Here is a 25245-nt window from a genome sequence, read left to right on the forward strand (position 1 = left end):
ACTGATGGGAGCAGCCTGTCCCAGAATACAGGACGATTTTCCCTTCTCACTGGTTTCACTTTCCATAGATCACTGTTCAGCGTGTGTCTGGGGGAGGAGCAGCTGCTCTCTGCACTGAGGCTGCTGGAGGGGGAGGATTTGTTACTGTGTGATGAGGGCTTCTTCATGTGGACAGGGAGGGCCTGTAGCTATGGAGGGTGGGGTTGTTGCTATAGAGGGCATGTTTGGAGTAGAGTAGGAGGTTACGACTAGTTCTCATTTCAATGCCATAACCCCCCCCCCTTGGACGTTCTGTTCCGAATGTCTAGAAAACTGTGCAAACTAGTGACAGAAAGGAAATTACTTATTGTCATAATTCTGCAGCCCAGATATGTACTGAGATTATGTGAAAAGCCCGGACAACCCCTTTAAGACAGCCGACTCCCTTTATCCCTGCTGGTGATTTTTTCCTGCCTCCTGAGGTCTTAGTTTCCAGCTCAGTCCCTGCATGCTCAGCTAAGTGTTCTTTTGCTTTTCTTCACACTTGAACTGGTTTTGTCTATTTCAGTTTTGTGTGGGTCAGCCAGCTCCGGCTGGGGCTGTGCTGAATTTCCATCCTTATGTTACTGCTTGTGCCAGTTTGTTTTTGTCCCTTATTAGATTGGCCTCTTTTTGCTCTGCGTTCAGAATATACCAGAGTGCTGATATAGTGGGTGAATTTTATTGACTTCAGTGTTTTTTCTATCAGACGTGTTAGACTTTTTGCAGGGTTTTTTGTGTGATTGCAGACAGTGTCTTTCCTTTCCTGTACTGTCTATTCAGTGTGGGCCCCATCATTTGCGCAGTCTGTTTTCCTACCTGCGTTTGTGTTTTCATCATGTCTCACCGACAATATATGTTTGGGGGCTGTCGATTCCTTTGGGGTCTGCTCTGGGGCAGTTTAGATTTCCCCTTTCTTGCTTTAGGCTTATTTAGTTCTCCGGCTGTGTCGAGGCGTCTAGGATCATCGTAGGCACACTCCACGGCTACTGCTAATTGTGTGGATAAGATCAGGGGTCTGCAATCCTCTTAGTTACCAACCTCTCTGGTTTTCTGTGGCTCAGCTTGGTCTTGCTTTCCTCCTCGGTGACCCATTCATAACAACGCTGTACACCGGAGATGTCCCCAGAATCTGTGGTGACCTGAACAGGGAACTGTACACAGGAGATGTCCCCGCAATCTGTGGTGTCCTGGAGAGGACGCCGTACTGTGGTGTCCTGGAGAGGACGCTTTATTGTGAATTCGCTTTCTGGCCTACCTCTGGTTACTAGTGAATGTAGAGGAGCTGGTTATATTGACAGAGGGGTCGCGAGTTCTCTTTCCGGGCTCCCTCTGGTGGTTACTGGAGGTAATGGAGCTGATCTAATTAACAGAGGCCTGCCACCTGATAATGAGGATGACTGGAGATCTGGAGTTTCTGACTGTATTTAAAGGGGTTTTCTGGGCTTTTCACATAATCTCAGTACATACAGTGGGGAAAAAAAGTATTTAGTCAGTCAGCAATAGTGCAAGTTCCACCACTTAAAAAGATAAGAGGCGTCTGTAATTTACATCATAGGTAGACCTCAACTATGGGAGACAAACTGAGAAAATAAATCCAGAAAATCACATTGTCTGTTTTTTTTTCATTTTATTTGCATATTATGGTGGAAAATAAGTATTTGGTCAGAAACAAGCAATCGAGATTTCTGGCTCTCACAGACCTGTAACTTCTTCTTTAAGAGTCTCCTCTTTCCTCCACTCATTACCTGTAGTAATGGCGCCTGTTTAAACTTGTTATCAGTATAAAAAGACACCTGTGCACACCCTCAAACAGTCTGACTCCAAACTCCACTATGGTGAAGACCAAAGAGCTGTCAAAGGACACCAGAAACAAAATTGTAGCCCTGCACCAGGCTGGGAAGACTGAATCTGCAATAGCCAACCAGCTTGGAGTGAAGAAATCAACTGTGGGAGCAATAATTAGAAAATGGAAGACATACAAGACCACTGATAATCTCCCTCGATCTGGTGCTCCACGCAAAATCCCACCCCGTGGGGTCAGAATGATCACAAGAACGGTGAGCAAAAATCCCAGAACCACGCGGGGGGGACCTAGTGAATGAACTGCAGAGAGCTGGGACCAATGTAACAAGGCCTACCATAAGTAACACACTACGCCACCATGGACTCAGATCCTGCAGTGCCAGACGTGTCCCACTGCTTAAGCCTGTACACGTCCGGGCCCGTCTGAAGTTTGCTAGAGAGCATTTGGATGATCCAGAGGAGTTTTGGGAGAATGTCCTATGGTCTGATGAAACCAAACTGGAACTGTTTGGTAGAAACACAACTTGTCGTGTTTGGAGGAAAAAGAATACTGAGTTGCATCCATCAACACCATACCTACTGTAAAGCATGGTGGTGGAAACATCATGCTTTGGGGCTGTTTCTCTGCAAAGGGGCCAGGACGACTGATCCGGGTACATGAAAGAATGAATGGGGCCATGTATCGTGAGATTTTGAGTGCAAACCTCCTTCCATCAGCAAGGGCATTGAAGATGAAACATGGCTGGGTCTTTCAACATGACAATGATCCAAAGCACACCGCCAGGGCAATGAAGGAGTGGCTTCGTAAGAAGCATTTCAAGGTCCTGGAGTGGCCTAGCCAGTCTCCAGATCTCAACCCTATAGAAAACCTTTGGAGGGAGTTGAAAGTCCGTGTTGCCAAGCGAAAAGCCAAAAACATCACTGCTCTAGAGGAGATCTGCATGGAGGAATGGGCCAACATACCAACAACAGTGTGTGGCAACCTTGTGAAGACTTACAGAAAACGTTTGACCTCTGTCATTGCCAACAAAGGATATATCACAAAGTATTGAGATGAAATTTTGTTTCTGATCAAATACTTATTTTCCACCATAATATGCAAATAAAAGGAAAAAAAAAACAGACAATGTGATTTTCTGGATTTTTTTTTCTCAGTTTGTCTCCCATAGTTGAGGTCTACCTATGATGTAAATTACAGACGCCTCTCATCTTTTTAAGTGGTGGAACTTGCACTATTGCTGACTGACTAAATACTTTCTTGCCCCACTGTATCTGGGCTGCAGAATTATGACAGTTTGCACGGTTTTCTAGATATTCTGAACAGAACGTCCAAGGGGGGGTGTTATGGCATTGAAATGAGAACTAGTCGTAACCTCCTACTTTACTCCAAACATGCCCTCTGTACCAAGAACCCCACCCTCCATAGCTACAGGCCCTCCCCGTCCACATGAAGCAGCCCTCCTCACACAGTAACAAATCCTCCCCCTCTAGCAGCCACACTGCATAGAGCAGCTGCTCCTCCCCCAGACACACGCTGAACAGTGTTCTATGGAAGGCACGCTGTCTGGGTGTTATGTTTGACACCAATCTCTCCTTCACATCCCATATACAATTGCTTGCCCACTCTTGCCGCCTACACCTAAAGAACATCTCCAGAATTCGCCCTTTTCTCACCATGGAAACAACAAAAACCCTCACTGTAGCATTGATCCACTCCCGCCTGGATTACTGCAATGCTCTATTAATTGGCCTCCCCGCTACTCGACTATCCCCTCTCCCGTCCATACTTAATGCAGCAGCCAGGGTCATCTACCTGGCTAATTGGTACTCGGATGCGCCCGCTCTTCGCCAGTCCTTACATTGGCTGTCCAATCATTATAGGATCCAATTCAAAGTACTTGCTCTCACCCACAAAGCTCTCCACAGTGCAGCACCCCCTACATCTCCTCCCTCATTTCTGTCTATGAGCCTAGCCGACCGCTGCGCTCTTCAAAAGACTTTCGAATAACCTCTGCACTAATCCGCACCTCCCACTCCCAACTCCAAGACTTTTCCTGCGCTGCCCCAATCCTCTGGAATGCTCTACCCCAAGAAATTAGGACTATCCACAATTTGCACAGTTTTAGGCGCTCTCTCAAAGCACATCTATTCAGAGCGGCCTATCACGTTCACTAATCACTCATTCTATGTGCAAGTGTGAGTATGTAGCCCATTCACTATCTCTGTCCCCCACCTTCTCAAGATGGCTGGACCATCATTGTAAATGCACCATTGTATATACACCCCTGTCCTCTGTATCTCCCCCACCTCATTGTAGAGTGTAAGCTCTCACCAGCAGGGGCGGCTGATTTTACTTTAATTATTGTATTGATAACGTTGTTACTTATGACTTGTGTTTTGAAACTGTTAAACTGTAAAGCGCTGCGGAATATGTTGGCGCTATATAAAGATTATTATTATGGAAAGTGAAACTAGTGAGGAGGGAAAATCGTCCTGTATTCTGGGCCACTCCATGATTACAATACATAACTCATTATCAGTGATTCCTTCCCTCACTGTCCCAGGCTGCTGGCAGCAGTGAGAACAGACTGTGTGATGGCCAGTGATGGGGATCTGCAGCTTCTAATCTGCACAGGGGATGGCCGTCACTGATGTAATCTGTTGTGTGACAAAGCCTCTGCTGTGTGAATGCTCTGTGTCACTGATGTCTTCACACAGCAGCAGATTTGGTGCAGTGTATGTGTGAGCACTGTGTCTCTGATGACACAAATACTGATGGGAGCAGCCTGTCCCAGAATACAGGACGATTTTCGCTCCTCACTGGTTTCACTTTCCATAGATCACTGTTCAGCGTGTGTCTGGGGGAGGAGCAGCTGCTCTCTGCACTGAGGCTGCTGGAGGGGGAGGATTTGTTACTGTGTGATGAGGGCTTCTTCATGTGGACGGGGAGGGCCTGTAGCTATGGAGGGTGGGGTTGTTGCTATAGAGGGCATGTTTGGAGTAGAGTAGGAGGTTATGACTAGTTCTCATTTCAATGCCATAACACACCCCACCTTGGACGTTCTGTTCAGAATGTCTAGAAAACCGTGCAAACTACTGACAGAAAGGAAATTACTTATTGTCATAATTCTGCAGCCCAGATATGTACTGAGATTATGTGAAAAGCCCGGACAACCCCTTTAAGACAGCCGACTCCCTCTATCCCTGCTGGTGATTTTTTCCTGCCTCCTGAGGTCTTAGTTTCCAGCTCAGTCCCTGTATGCTCAGCTAAGTGTTCTTTTGCTTTTCTTCACATTTGATCTGGTTTTGTCTATTTCAGTTTTGTGTGGACACCCAGCTCCGGCTGGGGCTGTGCTGAATTTCCATCCATATGTTACTGCTTGTGCCAGTTTGTTTTTGTCCCTTATTAGATTGGCCTCTTTTTGCTCTGCGTTCAGAATATACCAGAGAGCTGATATAGTGGGTGAATTTTATTGACTTCAGTGTTTTTTCTATCAGACGTGTTGGGCATTTTTTGCAGGGTTTTCTGTGTGATTGCAGACAGTGTCTTTCCTTTCCTGTCCTGTCTATTCAGTGTGGGCCCCATCATTTGCTCAGTCTATATTCCTACCTGCATTTGTGTTTTCATCATGTCTCACCGACAATATATGTTTGGGGGCTGTCTATTCCTTTGGGGTCTGCTCTGGGGCAGTTTAGATTTCCTCTTTCTTGCTTTAGGCTTATTTAGTTCTCCGGCTGTGTCGAGGCGTCTAGGATCATCGTAGGCACGCTCCACGGCTACTGCTAGTTGTGTGGATAGGATCAGGGGTCTGCAATACTCTTAGTTACCAACCTCTCTGGTTTTCTGTGGCTCAGCTTGGTCTTGCTTTCCTCCTCGGTGACCCAATCATAACAACGCTGTACACCGGAGATGTCCCCAGAATCTGTGGTGACCTGAACAGGGAGCTGTACACAGGAGATGTCCCCGCAATCTGTGGTGTCCTGAAGAGGGCGCCGTACACAGGAGATGTCCCACAATCTGTGGTGTCCTGAAGAGGGCGCCATACACAGGAGATGTCCCCGCAATCTGTGGTGACCTGGAGAGGGTGCTGTACACAGGAGATGTCCCTGCAATCTGTGGTGACCTGAAAAGGACGTGTACACAGGAGATGTCCCCGCAATCTGTCGTGACCTGAAGAGGGCGCTGTACACAGGAGATGTCCCTGCAATCTGTGGTGTCCTGTAGAGGGCGCTTTACACAGATGTCCCCGCAATCTGTGGTGACCTGAAGCGGGCACCATACACAGGAGATGTCCCCACAATCTGTGTTGTCCTGAAGAGGGCGCCGTACACAGGAGATGTCCCCGCAATCTGCGGTGTGCTGAAGAGGGCGCCGTACACAGGAGATGTCCCCGCAATCTGTGGTGTCCTGAAGAGGGCGCCGTACACAGGAGATGTCCCCGCAATCTGTGGTGTCCTGAAGAGGGCGCCGTACACAGGAGATGTCCCCACAATCTGTGGTGACCTGAAGAGAGCGCTGTACACAGGAGATGTCCCCGCAATCTGTGGTGACCTGAAGAGGGCACGTACACAGGAGAGGTCCCCGCAATCTGTGGTGACCTGAAGAGAGCGCCGTACACAGGAGATGTCCCTGCAATCTGTGGTGTCCTGAAGAGGGCGCCATACACAGGAGATGTCCCTGCAATCTGTGGTGTCCTGAAGAGAGCGCCGTACACAGGAGATGTCCCTGCAATCTGTGGTGACCTGAAGAGGACGCTGTACACGGGACATGTCCCCGCAATCTGTGGGGACCTGAAGAGGATGCTGTACACAGGAGATGCCCCCGCAATCTGTGGTGTCCTGAAGAGGGCGCCATACACAGGAGAAGTCCCCGCAATCTGTGGGGACCTGAAGAGGACGCCATACACAGGAGAAGTCCCCGCAATCTGTGGTGTCCTGAAGAGGGCGCCATACACAGGAGAAGTCCCCGCAATCTGTGGTGTCCTGAAGAGGGCGCCATACACAGGAGAAGTCCCCGCAATCTGTGGTGACCTGAACAGGGAGCTGTACACAGGAGATGTCCCCGCAATCTGTGGTGTCCTGAAGAGGACGCTGTACACGGGATATGTCCCCGCAATCTGTGGTGTCCTGAAGAGGGCGCCGTACACAGGAGATACCCCCGCAATCTCTGGTGTCCTGAAGAGGGCGCTGTACACAGAAGATGTTCCCGCAGTCTGTGGAGACACCTGAATAGATGCTGTACACAAGAGATGCCCCCGCAATCTGTGGTCTCCTGAAGAGGACGCCGTACACCGGAGATGTCCCCGCAATCTGTGGTGACCTGAAGAGGGCGCCATACACAGGAGAAGTCCCCGCAATCTGTGGTGACCTGAACAGGGAGCTGTACACAGGAGATGTCCCCGCAATCTGTGGTGTCCTGAAGAGGACGCTGTACACGGGATATGTCCCCGCAATCTGTGGTGTCCTGAAGAGGGCGCCGTACACAGGAGATACCCCCGCAATCTCTGGTGTCCTGAAGAGGGCGCTGTACACAGAAGATGTTCCCGCAGTCTGTGGAGACACCTGAATAGATGCTGTACACAAGAGATGCCCCCGCAATCTGTGGTCTCCTGAAGAGGACGCCGTACACAGGAGATGTCCCCGCAATCTGTGGTGACCTGAAGAGGGCACCGTACACAGGAAATGCCCCCGCAATCTGTGGTGACCTGAAGAGGACGCTGTACACAGGAGATGCCCCCGCAATCTGTGGTGACCTGAAGAGGGCACCGTACACAGGAAATGCCCCCGCAATCTGTGGTGACCTGAAGAGGACGCCGTACACAGGAAATGCCCCCGCAATCTGTGGTGACCTGAAGAGGACGCTGTACACAGGAGATGTCCCCGCAATCTGTGGTGTCCTGAAGAGGACGCCGTACACAGGAGATGCCCCCGCAATCTCTGGTGTCCTGAAGAGGGCGCTGTACACAGAAGATGTTCCCGCAGTCTGTGGAGACACCTGAATAGATGCTGTACACAAGAGATGCCCCCGCAATCTGTGGTCTCCTGAAGAGGACGCCGTACACCGGAGATGTCCCCGCAATCTGTGGTGACCTGAAGAGGACGCTGTACACAGGAGATGCCCCCGCAATTTGTGGTGACCTGAAGAGGACGCTGTACACAGGAAATGTCCCCGCAATCTGTCGTATCCTGAAGAGGGCGCCGTACACAGGAGATGTCCCCGCAATCTGTGGTGTCCTGAAGAGGACGCTGTACACAGGAGATGTCCCCGCAATCTGTGGTGTCCTGAAGAGGACGCCATACACAGGAGATGTCCCCACAATCTGTGGTGTCCTGAAGAGGGCGCCGTACACAGGAGGTGTCCCCGCAATCTGTGGTGACCTGAGGAGGGCGCTGTACACAGGAGATGTCCCCGCATTCTGTGGTGAGCTGAAGAGGGCGCCGTACACGGGGGGCAGAATGTTGGTGATGATGGGGCAGAATGCTGGACACGATGGGGCAGAATGTTGGTGACGATGGGGCAGAATGCTGGTGACGATGGGGGAAGAATGCTGGGCATGATGGGGGCAGAATGCTGGGCACGATGGGGGCAGAATGCTGGCCACGATGGGGGCATAATGCTGGCCACGATGGGGGCATAATGCTGGCCACGTTGCTGCAGAATGCTGGACACGTTGCGGCAGAATGCTGGTGTCGATGGGGCAGAATGCTGGTGACGATGGGGCAGATTGCTGGTCATGATGGGGGCAGAATGCTGGACACGATGGGGGCGGAATGTGACAGTGAGACACGGGAAGGGGCAGAATGAGATACGGGGCATGATTGGAGACACGGGGCATGATTGGAGACACAGGGGGTAGGATCAAAGACATGGGGGCATGACTGGAGACACTGGGGGCAGGATCGGAGACAGATGGGGCAGGGTTGGAGACAGATCATGCAGGATCATGGGGCAGGATGGAGAGATCGTATGGGGCACAATGCATACTCATTATGGTGGGATGGGAGAACGTATGGCTGAAGCCAGGAATGAGGCACACGGGGGCCAGGATGGGGGATATTATTACCACAGGGTCTAATTAAGGGATATTATTACTGTAGTGATGTATTTACTTTATTTTTTAAGTATACTGTTTTAAATGGGGGGGCCGTACTGTTACTGTGTAGAGCGACACTGTGTTGCCTTTTTTTCTTCATGTGGTGTAATGTAGAAGTTGGGAAAAATAAGTAATGTGTTCTGCAAGCGGAGCTCTACGTAACTGTGTTATTTCCTGCAGAGACGAGCCCTGGCTGGAAGACGTGATGGCGGTCTGTGCTGGATGAAATATGAAAAACAAAGATGAAGGACTTCACCTAGAGACGTCACTGGTGAGTTAGTGTGTCACCTATACACTGACACTATACACTGTATAGAGGCCCTGCGTATAATGTCATTGATCACTGTATTACCTATACACAGACACTGCATACTAAGTACAGATCTCCTGTGTATAATGGCACTTATGGTGATAATATCGTGTTTTTTTATTACTGATCAGTATTGTAGTATTTGGTCACTATGTTGGTAATATGTGGTCTGGTCATGGTGCGGTGGTATTTGTTCCTTGTATGTGATATTATTCGGTCACTGTGGTGGTAATATGTGGTCTGGTCATGGTCTGGCGGTATTTGTTCCTTCTGTGTGGTATTATAGGTCACTATGTGGTCTGGACATGGTGCAGTGGTATTTTTCCCTTGTATGGGATGATATTGGTCATTTTAAAAATTGAAAAATAAAAATATACCTAAATTGTATCACATATTTTAACAAATATTTAATAGATTACAGTAGATTAGGGCACGGCCAAAAGAGTCTACCGTGTTATGGTAATAAATTTCAAAAACTGACCGTCACATCCAAGCATAAGCATAGTGTGAACAGGTGCTTAACCTAGAGTCACCAACTCATATACATTCAAGCAAGAAGCACACTGTAGCGCCAAACCATGCAAACATGAAAAATGAATAATGAATTGCATTACTGCATTAGAAGTATGAAAAAGTGAGAAAGTTTAGCGCATAAAATGGCCAAGTTATGTGTACCTGGAAGCCACGTTAAGGCATTTCTCGTTTTCCAGGTTCCTATTCTATGCCAATCCTCACTGCAGGCGTTTTTAATCAAACCAGGGCCATTTCCCCTCCACAGAGATATAGACTTCAGTCCTAACACGGGATTTACCATAGGCTCCCATTCAGATGGAGACTACAGTCTTAGTGAGGATTGGCATAGAATAGGGACCTGGAAAACGAGAAATGCCTTAACGTGGCTTCCAGGTACGCATATCTTGGCCATTTTATGCACTAAACTTTCTCAATTTTTCATACTTCTAATGCAGTAATGCAATTCATTATTCATTTTCCATGTTTGCATGGTTTGGCACTACAGTGTGCTTCCTTTTTTGCTACCATGTTATGGTGGCGGCTTAAAAAATCTTTTGACCAAAACAAAAGCTGCCGGCTATATGTGTGATCTGGTGATGGGAACTGTTAATGTGTGATTGGTGAGAAGTGGAGCATTTCCAAGAGAGAGCGGTGGGACTTTGGACAATTCGAGGGGTGGAGGCGGGGCTGGGGTGGAGCCTGGGCGGAGTCTCAAGGGGGCCCCGAAAATTTTACCAGTATGGAGCCCTGAAATTTCTGGTGGCAGCCCTGCCAGAAACTCACAGGGGACTGCAACAAAGCATCAGTGTGCGAGTGTGCAAATTTGTGCAACCACATGATTTTACTGCTTTATTTTTATTTTTCCAACAAAAAAGATTTCACTTTGTTTCCCTCAGGGTTTGTACAGATTATGGTGACAGTAAAGGGTGAACAGTCCTGGAAGGTTTCTTCTTGGAGGATTATTTACAGGATAATGCCTGGGATATTACAGGGGCGTGTAGACTTTTCTATCATTGTAGAATGATCTCTATGATGTTGCGTGATGTCTCCTGCCCTCGGGGACTGCAGACAAATATCTGCTGCCTCCATAATACTAGGTCACACAAGAACCACAAAGAAATGTCCATCACCTGAGCTGTTCTTCTCCCAGGGTGAATGGGTTGGCTAGGTCGATGTTGTCAGATGGTCCGGACCTGGGAATAAACAGTGGAGATTAAATAAGAGGAGATCGGTGAATGTACAGAGGCTGGATATCCTTAAAGACAAAAATGTCCAGGAAGGATGGGAAATCTTGAAAAATGAAATTCTCAAAGCACAGTTGTTAACAATTCCGAACAGAGGGAAGAATAGGAAGCATTTAAGGAAACCAGGATGGATAAACACAGAACTTAAGCACATGCTAAAAAGGAAGAAAAAAATGTTTATAAAATGGAAAGAGGGAGGCATATCTAAAGAAGAATATAATGCGGTCTGCAGAACCTGCAGGGCACAAATCAGATTATCTAAAGCTGACAATGAATTGAGGCTTGCAAGAGATGTCAAAAGCAATAATAAAGGATTTTGGGGATATGTCAAAAGTAAAAGAAAAGTCAAAGATGCTATAGGATTTTTACAGGATGAAAATGATGAAATGGTAAGACAGGATGTTGAGAAGGCTGAACTTTTAAATTCCTATTTTGCATCTGTTTTCTCTCAGAAAGGAAATGTAACATCAACTGTTATTCACTGTCCTATTAAGGGAATAGAAGAATCCAGGATATCTATAAACAGAAAGATAGTGAGGAAACACTTAGCTAACCTAAATGAATTCAAGTCTCCAGGTCCAGATGAATTACACCCCAGAGTACTGAAGGAGATAGCAGAAGAAATTTTTGAACCCCTCTCCATAATCTTTGAAAATTCTTGGAGAACAGGAGAAGTGCCAGAAGACTGGAGAAGAGCAAATGTTGTTCCTATCTTCAAAAAGGGGAAGAAGGTGGACCCAAGCAACTATAGGCCGGTGAGTCTGACTTCTATACCAGGAAAGATCTTTGAACAAATTATTAAACAACATGTATGTCAATACCTGGATAAGAATGAAGTGATTAAACAGAGTCAGCATGGGTTTGTAACTAATAAGTCATGTCAGACTAACTTAATTTCCTTCTATGACGGTATCACTGATTGGGTGGATCAAGGAAATGCTGTAGATATAGTATATCTTGACATCAGCAAAGCATTTGACAAAGTCTCTCATACAATCCTTATTGAAAAAATGACTAAGTATGGAATGGACAAGGCAACTGTCAGGTGGATTCATAACTGGCTTAGTGATCGGACCCAAAGAGTGGTCGTAAATGGCTACACATCCAGTTGGAAGAATGTCTCAAGTGGGGTACCACAGGGCTCTGTCCTGGGCCCTGTATTGTTCAACATCTTTATCAACGATTTAGATGAAGGAATTGAGGGTAAACTGATTAAATTTGCTGATGACACAAAGCTAGGAGGGATAGCTAATACTAGAGAAGAGAGAGAGAGGATTCAAAAAGATTTAAATAAACTGGAGAAGTGGGCAGCAACTAACACAATGGTTTTTAACAGGGAGAAATGCAAAGTACTACATCTGGGCAATAAAAATGAAAAAAGCATATACAGAATGGGAGGAATAGGGCTAAGTGACAGCACATGTGAAAAAGACTTGGGTATACTAATAGATCACAGACTGAATATGAGTCAACAGTGTGATGCAGCAGCAAAAAAGGCAAATGCAATTCTAGGATGTATTAACAGAAGCATACAGTCTAGATCACGTGAAGTCATTATTTCCCTCTACTCCTCTTTGGTCAGACCTCATCTGGAATATTGTGTCCAGTTTTGGGCACCACATTTTAAAAAAGACATTAACAAACTGGAGCAAGTTCAGAAAAGAGCGACCAGAATGGTGACCGGTCTGCAAACCCTGTCTTATGAGGAAAGGTTGCAGGATTTGGGAATGTTTAGTTTGCAAAAGAGAAGACTGAGAGGAGACTTAATAGCTGTCTACAAATATCTAAAGGGCTGTCACATTGTAGAAGGATCAACTTTATTCTCATTTGCACAAGGAAAGACTAGAAGCAATGGGATGAAACTGAATGGGAGGAGACACAGATTAGATATTAGAAAAAACTTTTTGACAGTTAGAGTGATCAATGAGTGGAACAGGCTGCCACAAGAAGTGGTGAGTTCTCCTTCAATGGAAGTCTTCAAACAGAGGCTGGACAGACATCTGACTGGGATGATTTAGCGAATCCTGCTTTGAGCAGGGGGTTGGACCAGATGGCCCAGGAGGTCCCTTCCAACTCTACGATTCTATGATTCTATGATTCTATGACTTGGGTATACTAATAGATCACAGACTGAATATGAGTCAACAGTGTGATGCAGCAGCAAAAAAGGCAAATGCAATTCTAGGATGTATTAACAGAAGCATACAGTCTAGATCACGTGAAGTCATTATTTCCCTCTACTCCTCTTTGGTCAGACCTCATCTGGAATATTGTGTCCAGTTTTGGGCACCACATTTTAAAAAAGACATCAACAAACTGGAGCAAGTTCAGAAAAGAGCGACCAGAATGGTGACCGGTCTGCAAACCCTGTCTTATGAGGAAAGGTTGCAGGATTTGGGAATGTTTAGTTTGCAAAAGAGAAGACTGAGAGGAGGCTTAATAGCTGTCTACAAATATCTAAAGGGCTGTCACATTGTAGAAGGATCAACTTTATTCTCATTTGCACAAGGAAAGACTAGAAGCAATGGGATGAAACTGAATGGGAGGAGACACAGATTAGATATTAGAAAAAACTTTTTGACAGTTAGAGTGATCAATGAGTGGAACAGGCTGCCACAAGAAGTGGTGAGTTCTCCTTCAATGGAAGTCTTCAAACAGAGGCTGGACAGACATCTGACTGGGATGATTTAGCGAATCCTGCTTTGAGCAGGGGGTTGGACCAGATGGCCCAGGAGGTCCCTTCCAACTCTACGATTCTATGATTCTATGATTCTATGATTCTATGGTGGAGCATCAGGAATGAGGCTGATGTTTTTCTGGATCACTTGGCTGCTTGCTACAAGCCAAACACTCTAGACTAGAGGCAGGGCCAAGAAATGAGGGCCCCAAGTGACATGGGCCCTCACTCTACAGGTGCCAGCTGCTCCCCACTCACAGTAATCAGCAGATCCCTCTGTCTGATCTGATGCATTACTGTGGCATTTCAGTGGAGAGTAATCACACGATCACTGCACTCATCGGCGACTCCAGCACTACTGAGGAGAAAAACCGTTGGAGAAATCAACACCATCTGAGCCAAATCCAAGAGCCTCCATAACAAGACATGTGACAAGACAACCCCAAGGAGTTAAAGCTGGGGCAGACATATGCTGAGTCCATAGCAGAAAACCTGGACCTGACCTCAGAAGACAGACAAATATCCCACAGAAGTAAGACAGAGCAGGGCCCTCATCAGCCAAAGCAGACTGCACTGGGCACGTCCCTCATCAGCCAGAGCAGACCTGACCGGGCAGGGCCCTCATCAGCCAGAGCAGACCTCGCCTCAGAAAACAGACAAATATCCCACCGAGGTAGGACCGGGCAGGGCCCTCATCAGCCGGAGCAGACCTGACCGGGCAGGGCCCTCATCAGCAGGAGCAGACCTGACCGGGCAGGGCCCTCATCAGCCGCAGCAGACCTAACCAGGCAGGGATCTCTTCAGTGGAATAGACCTGACTTGGCAGGACCCTCATCAGCCGGAGCAGATCTTACCAGGCAAGGCCCTCATCAGCCAGGGCAGTCCTGACGAGGCAGGGATCTCATCATCTAGGACCAGACTTGACATCAGAAGACAGACAAATATCCCACCAAGGTAGGACTGGGCAGGGCCCTTATCAGCTGGAGCAGATTGCACCGGGCAGAGCCCTCATCAGACAGAGCAGACCTGACCGGGCAGGGACCTTATCAGCCGGAGCAGACCTGACCGGGCAGGGCCCTCATCAGTCAGAGCAGACCTGACCGGGCAGTGATCTCATCAGCCGGAGAAGACCTGACCAGACAGGGCCCTTACCAGCTGGAGCAGACCTGACAGCGCAGGGTCCTCATCAGCCAGAGCACATTGCACCTGGCAGAACCCTCATCAGCCGGAGCAGATCTGACCAGGCAGGGCCCTCATCAGCTGGAGCAGACCTGACAGGGCAGGGCCCTCATCAGTCAGAGCAGGCCTGACCAGGCTGTGATCTCATCAGCCGAGCAGTCCTTACGGGGCAAGGATCTCATCAGCCAGGACCAGACTTGACCGGGCAGGACCCTCATCAGCCGGAGAAGACCAGACCGGGCAGGGCTCCCATCAGTCGGAGCAGACTGGACTGAGCAGGGCCCTCATCAGCTGGAGCAGACCGCATCGGGCAGGGCCCTCAACATCCAGAGCAGACCTGACCAGGCAGGGATCTCATCAGCGGGAATAGACTTGACGGGGCAGGGCCATCATCAGCCAGAGCAGACCTGACCGGGAAGGGCACTCATCAGCCAGAGCAGACCTGACTGGGCAGGGCCATCATCAGCCAGAGCAGACCTGACCGGGCAGGGATCTCATCAGCTGGAGCAAACCTGACCGGGCAGGGCCCTCATCAGCCGGAGCAGCTCTGACCGGGCAGGGCCTTCATCAGCCAGAGCAGACCTGACCGGGAAGGGCACTCATCAGCCGGAGCAGACCTGACCGGGCAGGGCCCTCATCAGCCGGAGCAGCTCTGACCGGGCAGGGCCATCATCAGCCAGAGCAGACCTGACCGGGAAGGGCACTCATCAGCCAGAGCAGACCTGACCGGGAAGGGCACTCATCAGCCAGAGCAGACCTGACCGGGAAGGGCACTCATCAGCCGGAGCAGACCTGACTGGGCAGGGCCCTCATCAGCCGGAGCAGCTCTGACCGGGCAGGGCCTTCATCAGCCAGAGCAGACCTTACCAGGCAGGGTCATCCTGAAGCAGGAGGGTACGAGTGTTTGTAGGAAGAAGAAAAGGCTTTTCTTGAAGGACATATTACAGAAGAAGAGGCCGTACTTCCCAGTACTTGGGTACGATAGCAGCTGATGGCAGGAAGTAGATGGGCCCAGTGGAGTACGATGATGAAGCAGGCACAGGAGTAAATACTGATAAGCATCCACTCAGGATGATGGGTGAGTGAGTGGATGAGCTTGGCAGGGCAGTCTTTGGGGAGTTATATTCGGTTTTTGTTGGCATCGCTATAAGTTCATATTTTGAGCAAAGAAGTCAAATGTAGTGAGATCGGTCATGTGCGTTCTTCAGATTAGGATTTCATCTCTCTGATTACAGGAATGTCTCCATCTTGTAAGTTGATGACTTATTTCTTGTGACCCTGGCCATCATTTTAGGATAGCCAGGGTCACCCCCACCAATCTTCTTAATGAAGAGGACACGGTATAGTTCTGCAGCCACTCTGAGTTCCCCCCCCCCCCCCCCCCGCAGCATGGCCCATCGTTCACTTCTTTGATCAGCGGATGGCCGGGGCGTCACTTTGCAGTACAGAGGGCTGCAGATAGTTCAGGACTAAGCCAACTTTGAGGCCTATCCTTTCTCATACTTTGGAGGCTCCATATCACACAACGGTCTCACTTACCTGCTATCTGCTCTTGGAGCTGCAAAACTGTGGCGGAAGAACAAGGGCAGCAGCTGAACCAGAACCAAACCCCTCATGATGGAGTGTCTGCAAAGCAAAAAAATATATATTTCATGCATAAATATGAACCATGAACTAAAGAGACATGTCCACCAGCCACCACTCTGGAGCTCCCCAACCAGTCATACATATCTCCCATCTGACTGTATGGTGACACGGATCTCATAATTACCGGATTCTAATGTATAGGGAATGTGTGAAAACAAGTCACATAATCACTGCACTGTGCACAGCGACAGGTGGACTATAACTTGACCTACAATCATATCTAGTATTTTTTCCAGAGCAAACAGGCGTGCAACCCTCAAATTTACACAGAAGAATGTTCCAGGAAGTGCAGGACATAATAAACAATGGGCACAAAGAAGGACGCTGGACTTTGTCTACTAAGGTTCTTACTTCCAGGTAAGGCTAGGTTCAGATTTGCTTTCAGGAGGGCTTCGGATGGCAGCCTACTTCCTCCTTTCTTCTTCCGTGAAGCTCCTCCTACTTCCGCGTTTCCGTGCGGTCGCCGTACACGTCAAATCGCCACATGTGGACGCATCCGCATACAACGCGTGTCCCTGCGTACCCAATGTTAAAGATAGGTACGCAGGGAAACGCAGAACGCGTACAGAAGTAGGCGGCGTGTAGGAGGAGCTTCACGGAGGAAGTAAGCTGCCATCCGCAGCCCTCCTGAACACAAATCTAAAACCAGCCTACGAGAAGTGGGAAGTCTCCAACAACTTCAATGGTTAATGATCAAACCAAAGAGCAGAGAGAAGGCACCAGACCAAAAAGTGACAGGTCCTCCAGCATCCAACTCCCCTCCATCCCAGTTCGAAATAACGGTGAGGATCTGCCATAGCAGCAGTCACATCCATATAATGCCAGACACAACCATGGAAAGGGAGGATTGTACGTAGAGAAAACAGACTCCTGGTCCCTGAAAAGTGAAAACCTCACATTCCGTGCTCAGGAATTGAGGGTTGTGCCACTACGCAACAACTCCACCAAGTCTGCAGGGCAGAACATACATTGGGCCAGCACCAGTAGCACTTCTATCCATGGGATGGGGCATGGTGGAGCTTGCATAGTCCCGAATGAATGGAGATGCCTTTGTTGTGCATGAACTGCTGCCCCACAGACACAAATACCTCTTGACATCTTGAATATGTTATCTGACCAAAAGAAAATGATAAATAGAAGCCAAACATAAAAACTGGGGGAAAAAGCAATTACATTCAAGAAATGAAACTTGAAGAAACCACTGATACATCTCCAAACATGAAACCTGCATAAACTACTGATTGATCTCTGATCACAAAATCATCAATCAGTAGGAAACCACTGATTCATCTATGGACACAAAGCCTGAAGAAAGCAATGATTCTTCTCTGAGCACAAAGCTTGAAGAAACCACTGATTCATCTCCGAACATCAATCATGAAGAAACCACTGATTCATCCACGGACAAAATGCCTGAAAAAAACACTGATTCATCTCTGAACACAAAGTCTGAAGAAACCACTGATTCATCTCTGAACACAAAGCCTGAAGAAACCACTGATTCATCTCTGAACACAAAGATTGAAGAAACCACTAATTCATCTCCAAACTTCAATCATGAAGAAACCACTGATTGATCTACGGACACAAGACCCGAAGAAAACACTGATTCATCACCAAACACAAAGCCTGAAAAAAACACTGATTCATCTCTGAATGTAAAACCTGAAGAAACCACTAATTCATCTCTGAACACAAAGACTGAAGAAACCACTGATTCATCTCCAAACCGGAATTATGAAGAAATCACTGACTTATCTCCAAACACAAATCCTGAAGAAACCACTGATTCATTTCTGAACAGGAAACTTGAAGAAATCACTGATTTACATCTGAATTTAAATCCTGAAGAAACCACTAATTCATCTCTGAACACAAAGCTTGAAGAAATCACTGATTCATCACCGAACATCAATCATGAAGAAACCACTGATTCATCTACAGACACAAAGCCTGAAGAAACCACTGATTCATCTCTGAACAAAAAGCCTGAAGAAACCACTGATTCATCTCCAAACACGAAACCCGCATAAACCACTGATTGATCTCTGATCACAAAATCTGAACATTGAACATGAGGAAACCACTGATTCATCTCTGAATACAAAGCCTGAAGAAACCACAGATTTATCTCTGAACACAAAGCCTGAAGAAACCACTGATTCATCTCTGAACACAAAGCTTGAAGAAACCACTAATTCATCTCCGAACTTCAACCATGAAGAAACCACTGATTCATCTATGGACACAAAGTCTGAAGAAACCACTGATTCATCTCCAAACACGAAACCCGCATAAACCACTGATTCATCTCTGATCAGAAAATCTAAACATTAAACATGAGGAAACCACTGATTCATCTCTGAAAACAAAGCCTGAAGAAACCAATGATTCATCTCTCTGATCACAAAGCCTGAAGAAATCAATGATTCACCTCTGAACACAAAGCATGAAGAAACCCCTAATTCATCTCCGAACTTCAATCATGAAGAAACCACTGATTCATCTACGGACACAAGGCATGATGAAACCAATGATTCATCTCTGAACACAAAGCCTGAAGAAACCCAATTCATCTCTGAACTTCAACCATGAAGAAACCACTGATTCATCTACGGACACAAGGCATGATGAAACCAATGATTCATCTCTGAACACAAAGCCTGAAGAAACCCAATTCATCTCTGAACTTCAACCATGAAGAAACCACTGATTCATCTACGGACACAAGGCATGATGAAACCAATGATTCATATCTGAACACAAAGCCTGAAGAAACCCGATTCATCTCTGAACTTCAACCATGAAGAAACCACTGATTCATCTATGGACACAAAACCTGAAGAATCCACTGATCCATCTCTGAACACAAAGCCTGAAGAAACCACTGATTCATCTATGGACACAAAGCCTGAAGAAACCATGGCTCCATCTCCAAACAGGAAATTTGAAAAAACCACTGATTGATCACTGACCACAAAATCTGAACATCAATAATGTGGAAACAATGGATTCATCTCCAAACACAAAGCCTGAATAAAACACTGATTCATCTCTGAATGTAAAACCTGAGGAAGCCACTAATTCATCTCTGAACACAAAGCCTGAAGAAACCACCGATTCATCTCCAAACTGGAATCTTGAATAAATCACTGATTTATCTCCAAACACAAAGCCTGAAGAAACCACTGATTCATTTCTGAACAGGAAACTTGAAGAAATCACTGATATAGATCTGAATTTAAATCCTGAAGAAACCACTGATTCATCTCTGAACACAAAGCTTGAAGAAACCACTGATTCATCTCTGAACATCAATCATGAAGAAACCACTGATTACTCTACGGACACAATGCCTGAAGAAACAACTGATTCATCTCCAAACACAAAGTCTAAAGAAACCATGGATCCATCTCCAAACAGGAAACCTGAAGGAACCACTAGTTCACCTCTGAACACAAAACATGATGAAACCACTGATTAATCTCCAAATTTAAAACCTGAAGAAATGACATATTTAACTCCTAAATTAAAATCAGAAGAAAGCACTCATTCATTCCTAAACATAAAGCCTGAAGGAACTACTTATTCATCTCCAAACAGAAAACTTGAAAAACCACAGATTTATCTTCAAAGAAAAAGCCTGAGGAAATCATTGATTTATCTCCTAGCAGGAAATCCGAAGAAACCATTGATTCATCTCTTGACATAAATCCTGAAGAAACCACTGATTCATCTCTGAACATTAGTCATGAAGAAACCACTGATTCATCTCTGGACACAACGCCTGAAGAAACCATTGATTCATCTCTTGACATAAATCCTGAAGAAACCACTGATTCATCTCCGAACATCAATCATGAAGAAACCACTGATTCATCTCTGGACACAAAGCCTGAAGAAACAAACCATTGATTCATCTCTTGACATAAATCCTGAAGAAACTACTGATTCATCAACAAACATCTCATGAAGAAACCACTGATACAGATCCAGGCACAAAACTTGAAGAAACCATTGATTCATCTCTTGACATAAATCCTGAAGAAACTACTGATTCATCTCCAAACAACAATCTTGAAGAAACCACTGATTCATCTCTAAACACAAATCCTAAAGAAACCACTGATTCATCTTCGGACACAAAGTCTGAAGAAATGTTTGATTTATCTCTGAGCAGAAAATCTGAAGAAACCACTGATCCATCTTCATATTTTATGATCCATTCATCTTCATATTTTATGATCCATTCATGTGTAAAGCCTGAGGATACACCACTGACTCCAGGAGCATCATGTTCCACCAACCACATCAATGTCCACATTGCATAGGTTAAAATAAGCCCCTGATCCATCAGGTTCTCCCTTTCTCCACCATTTGTACATATTGTTACTAATTTTCTATAACCCACAGTGTTCTGTGTATCGAGGAAATCGTCCGTCCCTTGTATAAGAGCTGTTATAGTGTCGGCCATTACTATCTCTTGTGGTCGACATTCCACAGTCTGACTGCTCTAACTGTAAAGAACCCTTTCCTATTTAGCTGCCGGAATCACCTTTCTTCCCCCCATAGTGAGCAACCCCTGGTCCTCAGTATAGTCCTCAGTGTGGTCCTCAGTATGGACCTCAGTGTGGTCCTCAGTATAGTCCACAGTATGGTCCTCAGTGTGGTCCTCAGTGTGGTCCTCATTATGGTCCTCAGTGTGGTCCTCAGTGTGGTCCTCAGTGTGGTCCTCAGTATGATACTCAGTGTGGTCCTCTGTATGATCCTCAGTGTAGTCGTCTGTATGGTCCTCAGTGTTGTCCTCTGTATGGTCCTCAGTGTGGTCCTCAGTATGGTCCTCAGTGTGGTCCTCAGTATGGTCCTCAGTGTGGTCCTCAGTATGGTCCTCAGTGTGGTCCTCAGTATGGTCCTCAGTGTGGTCCTCAGTATGGTCCTCAGTGTGGTCCTCAGTATGGTCCTCAGTGTGGTCCTCAGTATGGACCTCAGTGTGGTCCTCAGTATAGTCCACAGTATGGTCCTCAGTGTGGTCCTCAGTGTGGTCCTCAGTGTGGTCCTCTGTATGGTCCTCAGTGTGGTCCTCATTATGGTCCTCAGTGTGGTCCTCAGTGTGGTCCTCAGTGTGGTCCTCAGTATGATCCTCAGTGTGGTCCTCTGTATGGTCCTCAGTGTAGTCGTCTGTATGGTCCTCAGTGTGGTCCTCAGTATGGTCCTCAGTGTGGTCCTCTGTATGGTCCTCAGTGTGGTCCTCAGTATGGTCTACTCCGGCAGGGCAGGAGGTGGCATTGATGTGATCCCTGCACCTGACAGTAATCTAGAGGGAACCCGTCATTACAATCTGTGACCCGCGGCTCCTCTGTGTCCTCTACCAACCGTAAATGACTACAACCCCCAGCAGCCAGGCCCCTGATGAGGAGAACAAACCTAAATATTTAAAGCAAAAACTTGATGTAAATATTGAAATAAATTGTATTCGGAGATATCTAGTGGGGCGGGCATGTTGGGGGTTGTAGTGTTCTCTATATAGGGTATAATAGACATGTTCTGGTGATATCTAGGGGTCATGTTGGGGGTTGTAGTCCTCGCCATATAGGGTAAGCTAGGATGGTGTTATGATCAGGTGATAATAGGGGTCGTAGTATTCAGCAGCAGTATTGGGCAGCTCTTGGTGGGGGTTGTAGTATCGGGGAGCAGCAGTCCTGCTGATGACGGCTCACCTGACAGCTCCCTATATATATATATAGAAGAATATAATGACTGCAGTCGTGGCACCTACCGTCTGTCTGCAGAGCGCGGTCATCTGCTCCGCGCAGCCCAACTCCTCCCTGCAAGACGGCACTGCATCCTCTGTAACCCCTGCACTGCCAGCACTGCAGCATCTGTAACCCCTGCACCGCCAGCACTGCATCCTCTGTAACCCCTGCACTGCATCCTCTGTAACCCCTGCACTGCCAGCACTGCATCCTCTGTAACCCATGCACTGCATCCTCTGTAACCCCTGCACCGCCAGCACTGCATCCTCTGTAACCCCTGCACCGCCAGCACTGCAGCATCTGTAACCCCTGCACCGCCAGCACTGCATCCTCTGTAACCCCTGCACTGCATCCTCTGTAACCCCTGCACTGCCAGCACTGCATCCTCTGTAACCCCTGCACTGCATCCTCTGTAACCCCTGCACTGCATCCTCTGTAACCCCTGCACTGCATCCTCTGTAACCCCTGCACTGCCAGCACTGCATCCTCTGTAACCCATGCACTGCATCCTCTGTAACCCATGCACTGCATCCTCTGTAACCCCTGCACCGCCAGCACTGCATCCTCTGTAACCCCTGCACTGCCAGCACTGCAGCATCTGTAACCCCTGCACCGCCAGCACTGCATCCTCTGTAACCCCTGCACTGCATCCTCTGTAACCCCTGCACTGCCAGCACTGCATCCTCTGTAACCCATGCACTGCATCCTCTGTAACCCCTGCACCGCCAGCACTGCATCCTCTGTAACCCCTGCACCGCCAGCACTGCATCCTCTGTAACCCCTGCACTGCATCCTCTGTAACCCCTGCACTGCCAGCACTGCATCCTCTGTAACCCCTGCACTGCATCCTCTGTAACCCCTGCACTGCATCCTCTGTAACCCCTGCACTGCCAGCACTGCAGCATCTGTAACCCATGCACTGCATCCTCTGTAACCCCTGCACTGCCAGCACTGCACCATTTATAACCCCTGCACCGCCAGCACTGCATCCTCTATAACCCCTGCACTGCCAGCACTGCACCATTTATAACCCCTGCACCGCCAGCACTGCATCCTCTGTAAACCCCACTGCACTGCCAGCACCGCAGCATTTGTAACCCCTGCACCACCAGCACTGCATCCTCTGTAAAACCCCCTGCACTGCAGCATTTGTAACCCCTGCACCGCCAGCACTGCATCCTCTGTAAACCCCCCTGCACTGCAGCATTTGTAACCCCTGCACCGCTAGCACTGCATCCTCTGTAAACCCCCCTGCACTGCCAGCACTGCAGCATTTGTAACCCCTGCACTGCCAGCACTGCATCCTCTGTAAAAAACCCCTGCACTGCCAGCACTGCAGCATTTGTAACCCCCGCACTGCCAGCACTGCATCATCTGTAACCTCAGCACTGCATCATCTGTAACCCCCTGCACTGCATCATCTGTAACCCCTGCACCGCCAGAGCAAGCACTGCAGCATTTGTAACCCCTGCACCACCAGCACTGCATCCTCTGTAAAAACCCCTGCACTGCCAGCACTGCAGCATTTGTAACCCCTGCACTGCCAGCACTGCATCATTTGTAACCCCTGCACTTCCAGCACTGCATAATCTGTAACCCCTGCACTGCATCATCTGTAACCCCTGCACCGCCAGAGCAAGCACTACATCATCTGTAACCCCTGCACTGCCAGCACTGCATCCTCTGTAACCCCCTGCATTGCAGGATCTGTAACCCCTGCACTGCCAGCACTGCATCCTCTGTAACCCCTGCACTGCATCATCTGTAACCCCTGCACTGCATCATCTGTAACCCCTGCATTGCCAGCACTGCATCATCTGTAACCTCTGAACTGACTGCACAGCATCATCTGTAACTCCTGCACTGCCAGCACTGCATCATCGGTAACCCCTGCACTGCCAAAGCCAGCACTGCATCCTCTGTAACCCCTGCACTGCCAGCCCTGCATCCTCTGTACCACCTGCACTGCTGGAACTGCATCATCTGTAACCCCTGCACTGCCAGCACTGCATCCTCTGTAACCCTGCACTGCCAGCACTGCATCCTCTGTAACCCCTGCACTGCATACTATGTAACCCCTTGCACTGCATCCTCTGTAACCCCTGCACTGCCAGCACTGCAGCATCTGTAACCCCTGCACTGCATCCTCTGTAACCCTGCACTGCCAGCACTGCAGCATTTGTAACCCCTGCACCACCAGCACTGCATCCTCTGTAAACCCCACTGCACTGCCAGCACTGCAGCATTTGTAACCCCTTCACTGCCAGCACTGCATCATCTGTAAAAAAAACCCCTGCACTGCAGCATTTGTAACCCCTGCACCGCCAGCACTGCATCCTCTGTAATCCCCCCTGCACTGCCAGCACTGCAGCATTTGTAACCCCTGCACCGCCAGCACTGCATCCTCTGTAAACCCCACTGCACTGCCAGCACTGCAGCATTTGTAATCCCTGCACTGCCAGCACTGCATCATCTGTAACCCCTGCACCTTCAGAGCAAGCACTGCAGCATTTGTAACCCCTGCACCACCAGCACTGCATCCTCTGTAAAAAAAACCCTGCACTGCAGCATTTGTAACCCCTGCACCACCAGCACTGCATCCTCTGTAAACCCCCCTGCACTGCAGCATTTATAACCCCTGCACCGCCAGCACTGCATCCTCTGTAAACCCCCCTGCACTGCCAGCACTGCAGCATTTGTAACCCCTGCACTGCCAGCACTGCATCATCTGTAACCTCAGCACTGCATCATCTGTAACCCCCTGCACTGCATCATCTGTAACCCCTGCACCGCCAGAGCAAGCACTGCAGCATTTGTAACCCCTGCACCGCCAGCACTGCATCCTCTGTAAACCCCCCTGCACTGTCAGCACTGCAGCATTTGTAACCCCTGCACCGCCAGCACTGCATCCTCTGTAAAACCCCCTGCACTGCCAGCACTGCAGCATTTGTAACCCCTGCACTGCCAGCACTGCATCATCTGTAACCCCTGCACTGCCAGCACT

General features: G+C 48.1%; 1 protein-coding gene across 1 annotated transcript in view; it reads right to left on the reverse strand.

The window, feature by feature from the left end:
- Window positions 1-22337, reverse strand: part of CGREF1 (cell growth regulator with EF-hand domain 1) — a 34206-nt gene extending 11869 nt beyond the window's left edge. Inside the window, exons 1-3 of the mRNA XM_073557760.1 lie at window positions 22265-22337; window positions 16381-16467; window positions 10872-10934 (exon numbers count right to left, since the gene is read on the reverse strand). Of these exons, the coding sequence (XP_073413861.1) occupies window positions 10872-10934; window positions 16381-16457 (140 nt within the window). The 5' untranslated portion in view covers window positions 16458-16467; window positions 22265-22337. The remainder of the gene's footprint in view (window positions 1-10871; window positions 10935-16380; window positions 16468-22264) is intronic.
- Window positions 22338-25245: the final 2908 nt, after the last annotated feature.

This window comes from Dendrobates tinctorius, unplaced genomic scaffold (assembly GCF_039654945.1).
Source record: "Dendrobates tinctorius isolate UK_male_01 unplaced genomic scaffold, ASM3965494v1 ptg000251l, whole genome shotgun sequence".
Lineage (NCBI taxonomy): Eukaryota > Metazoa > Chordata > Amphibia > Anura > Dendrobatidae > Dendrobates > Dendrobates tinctorius.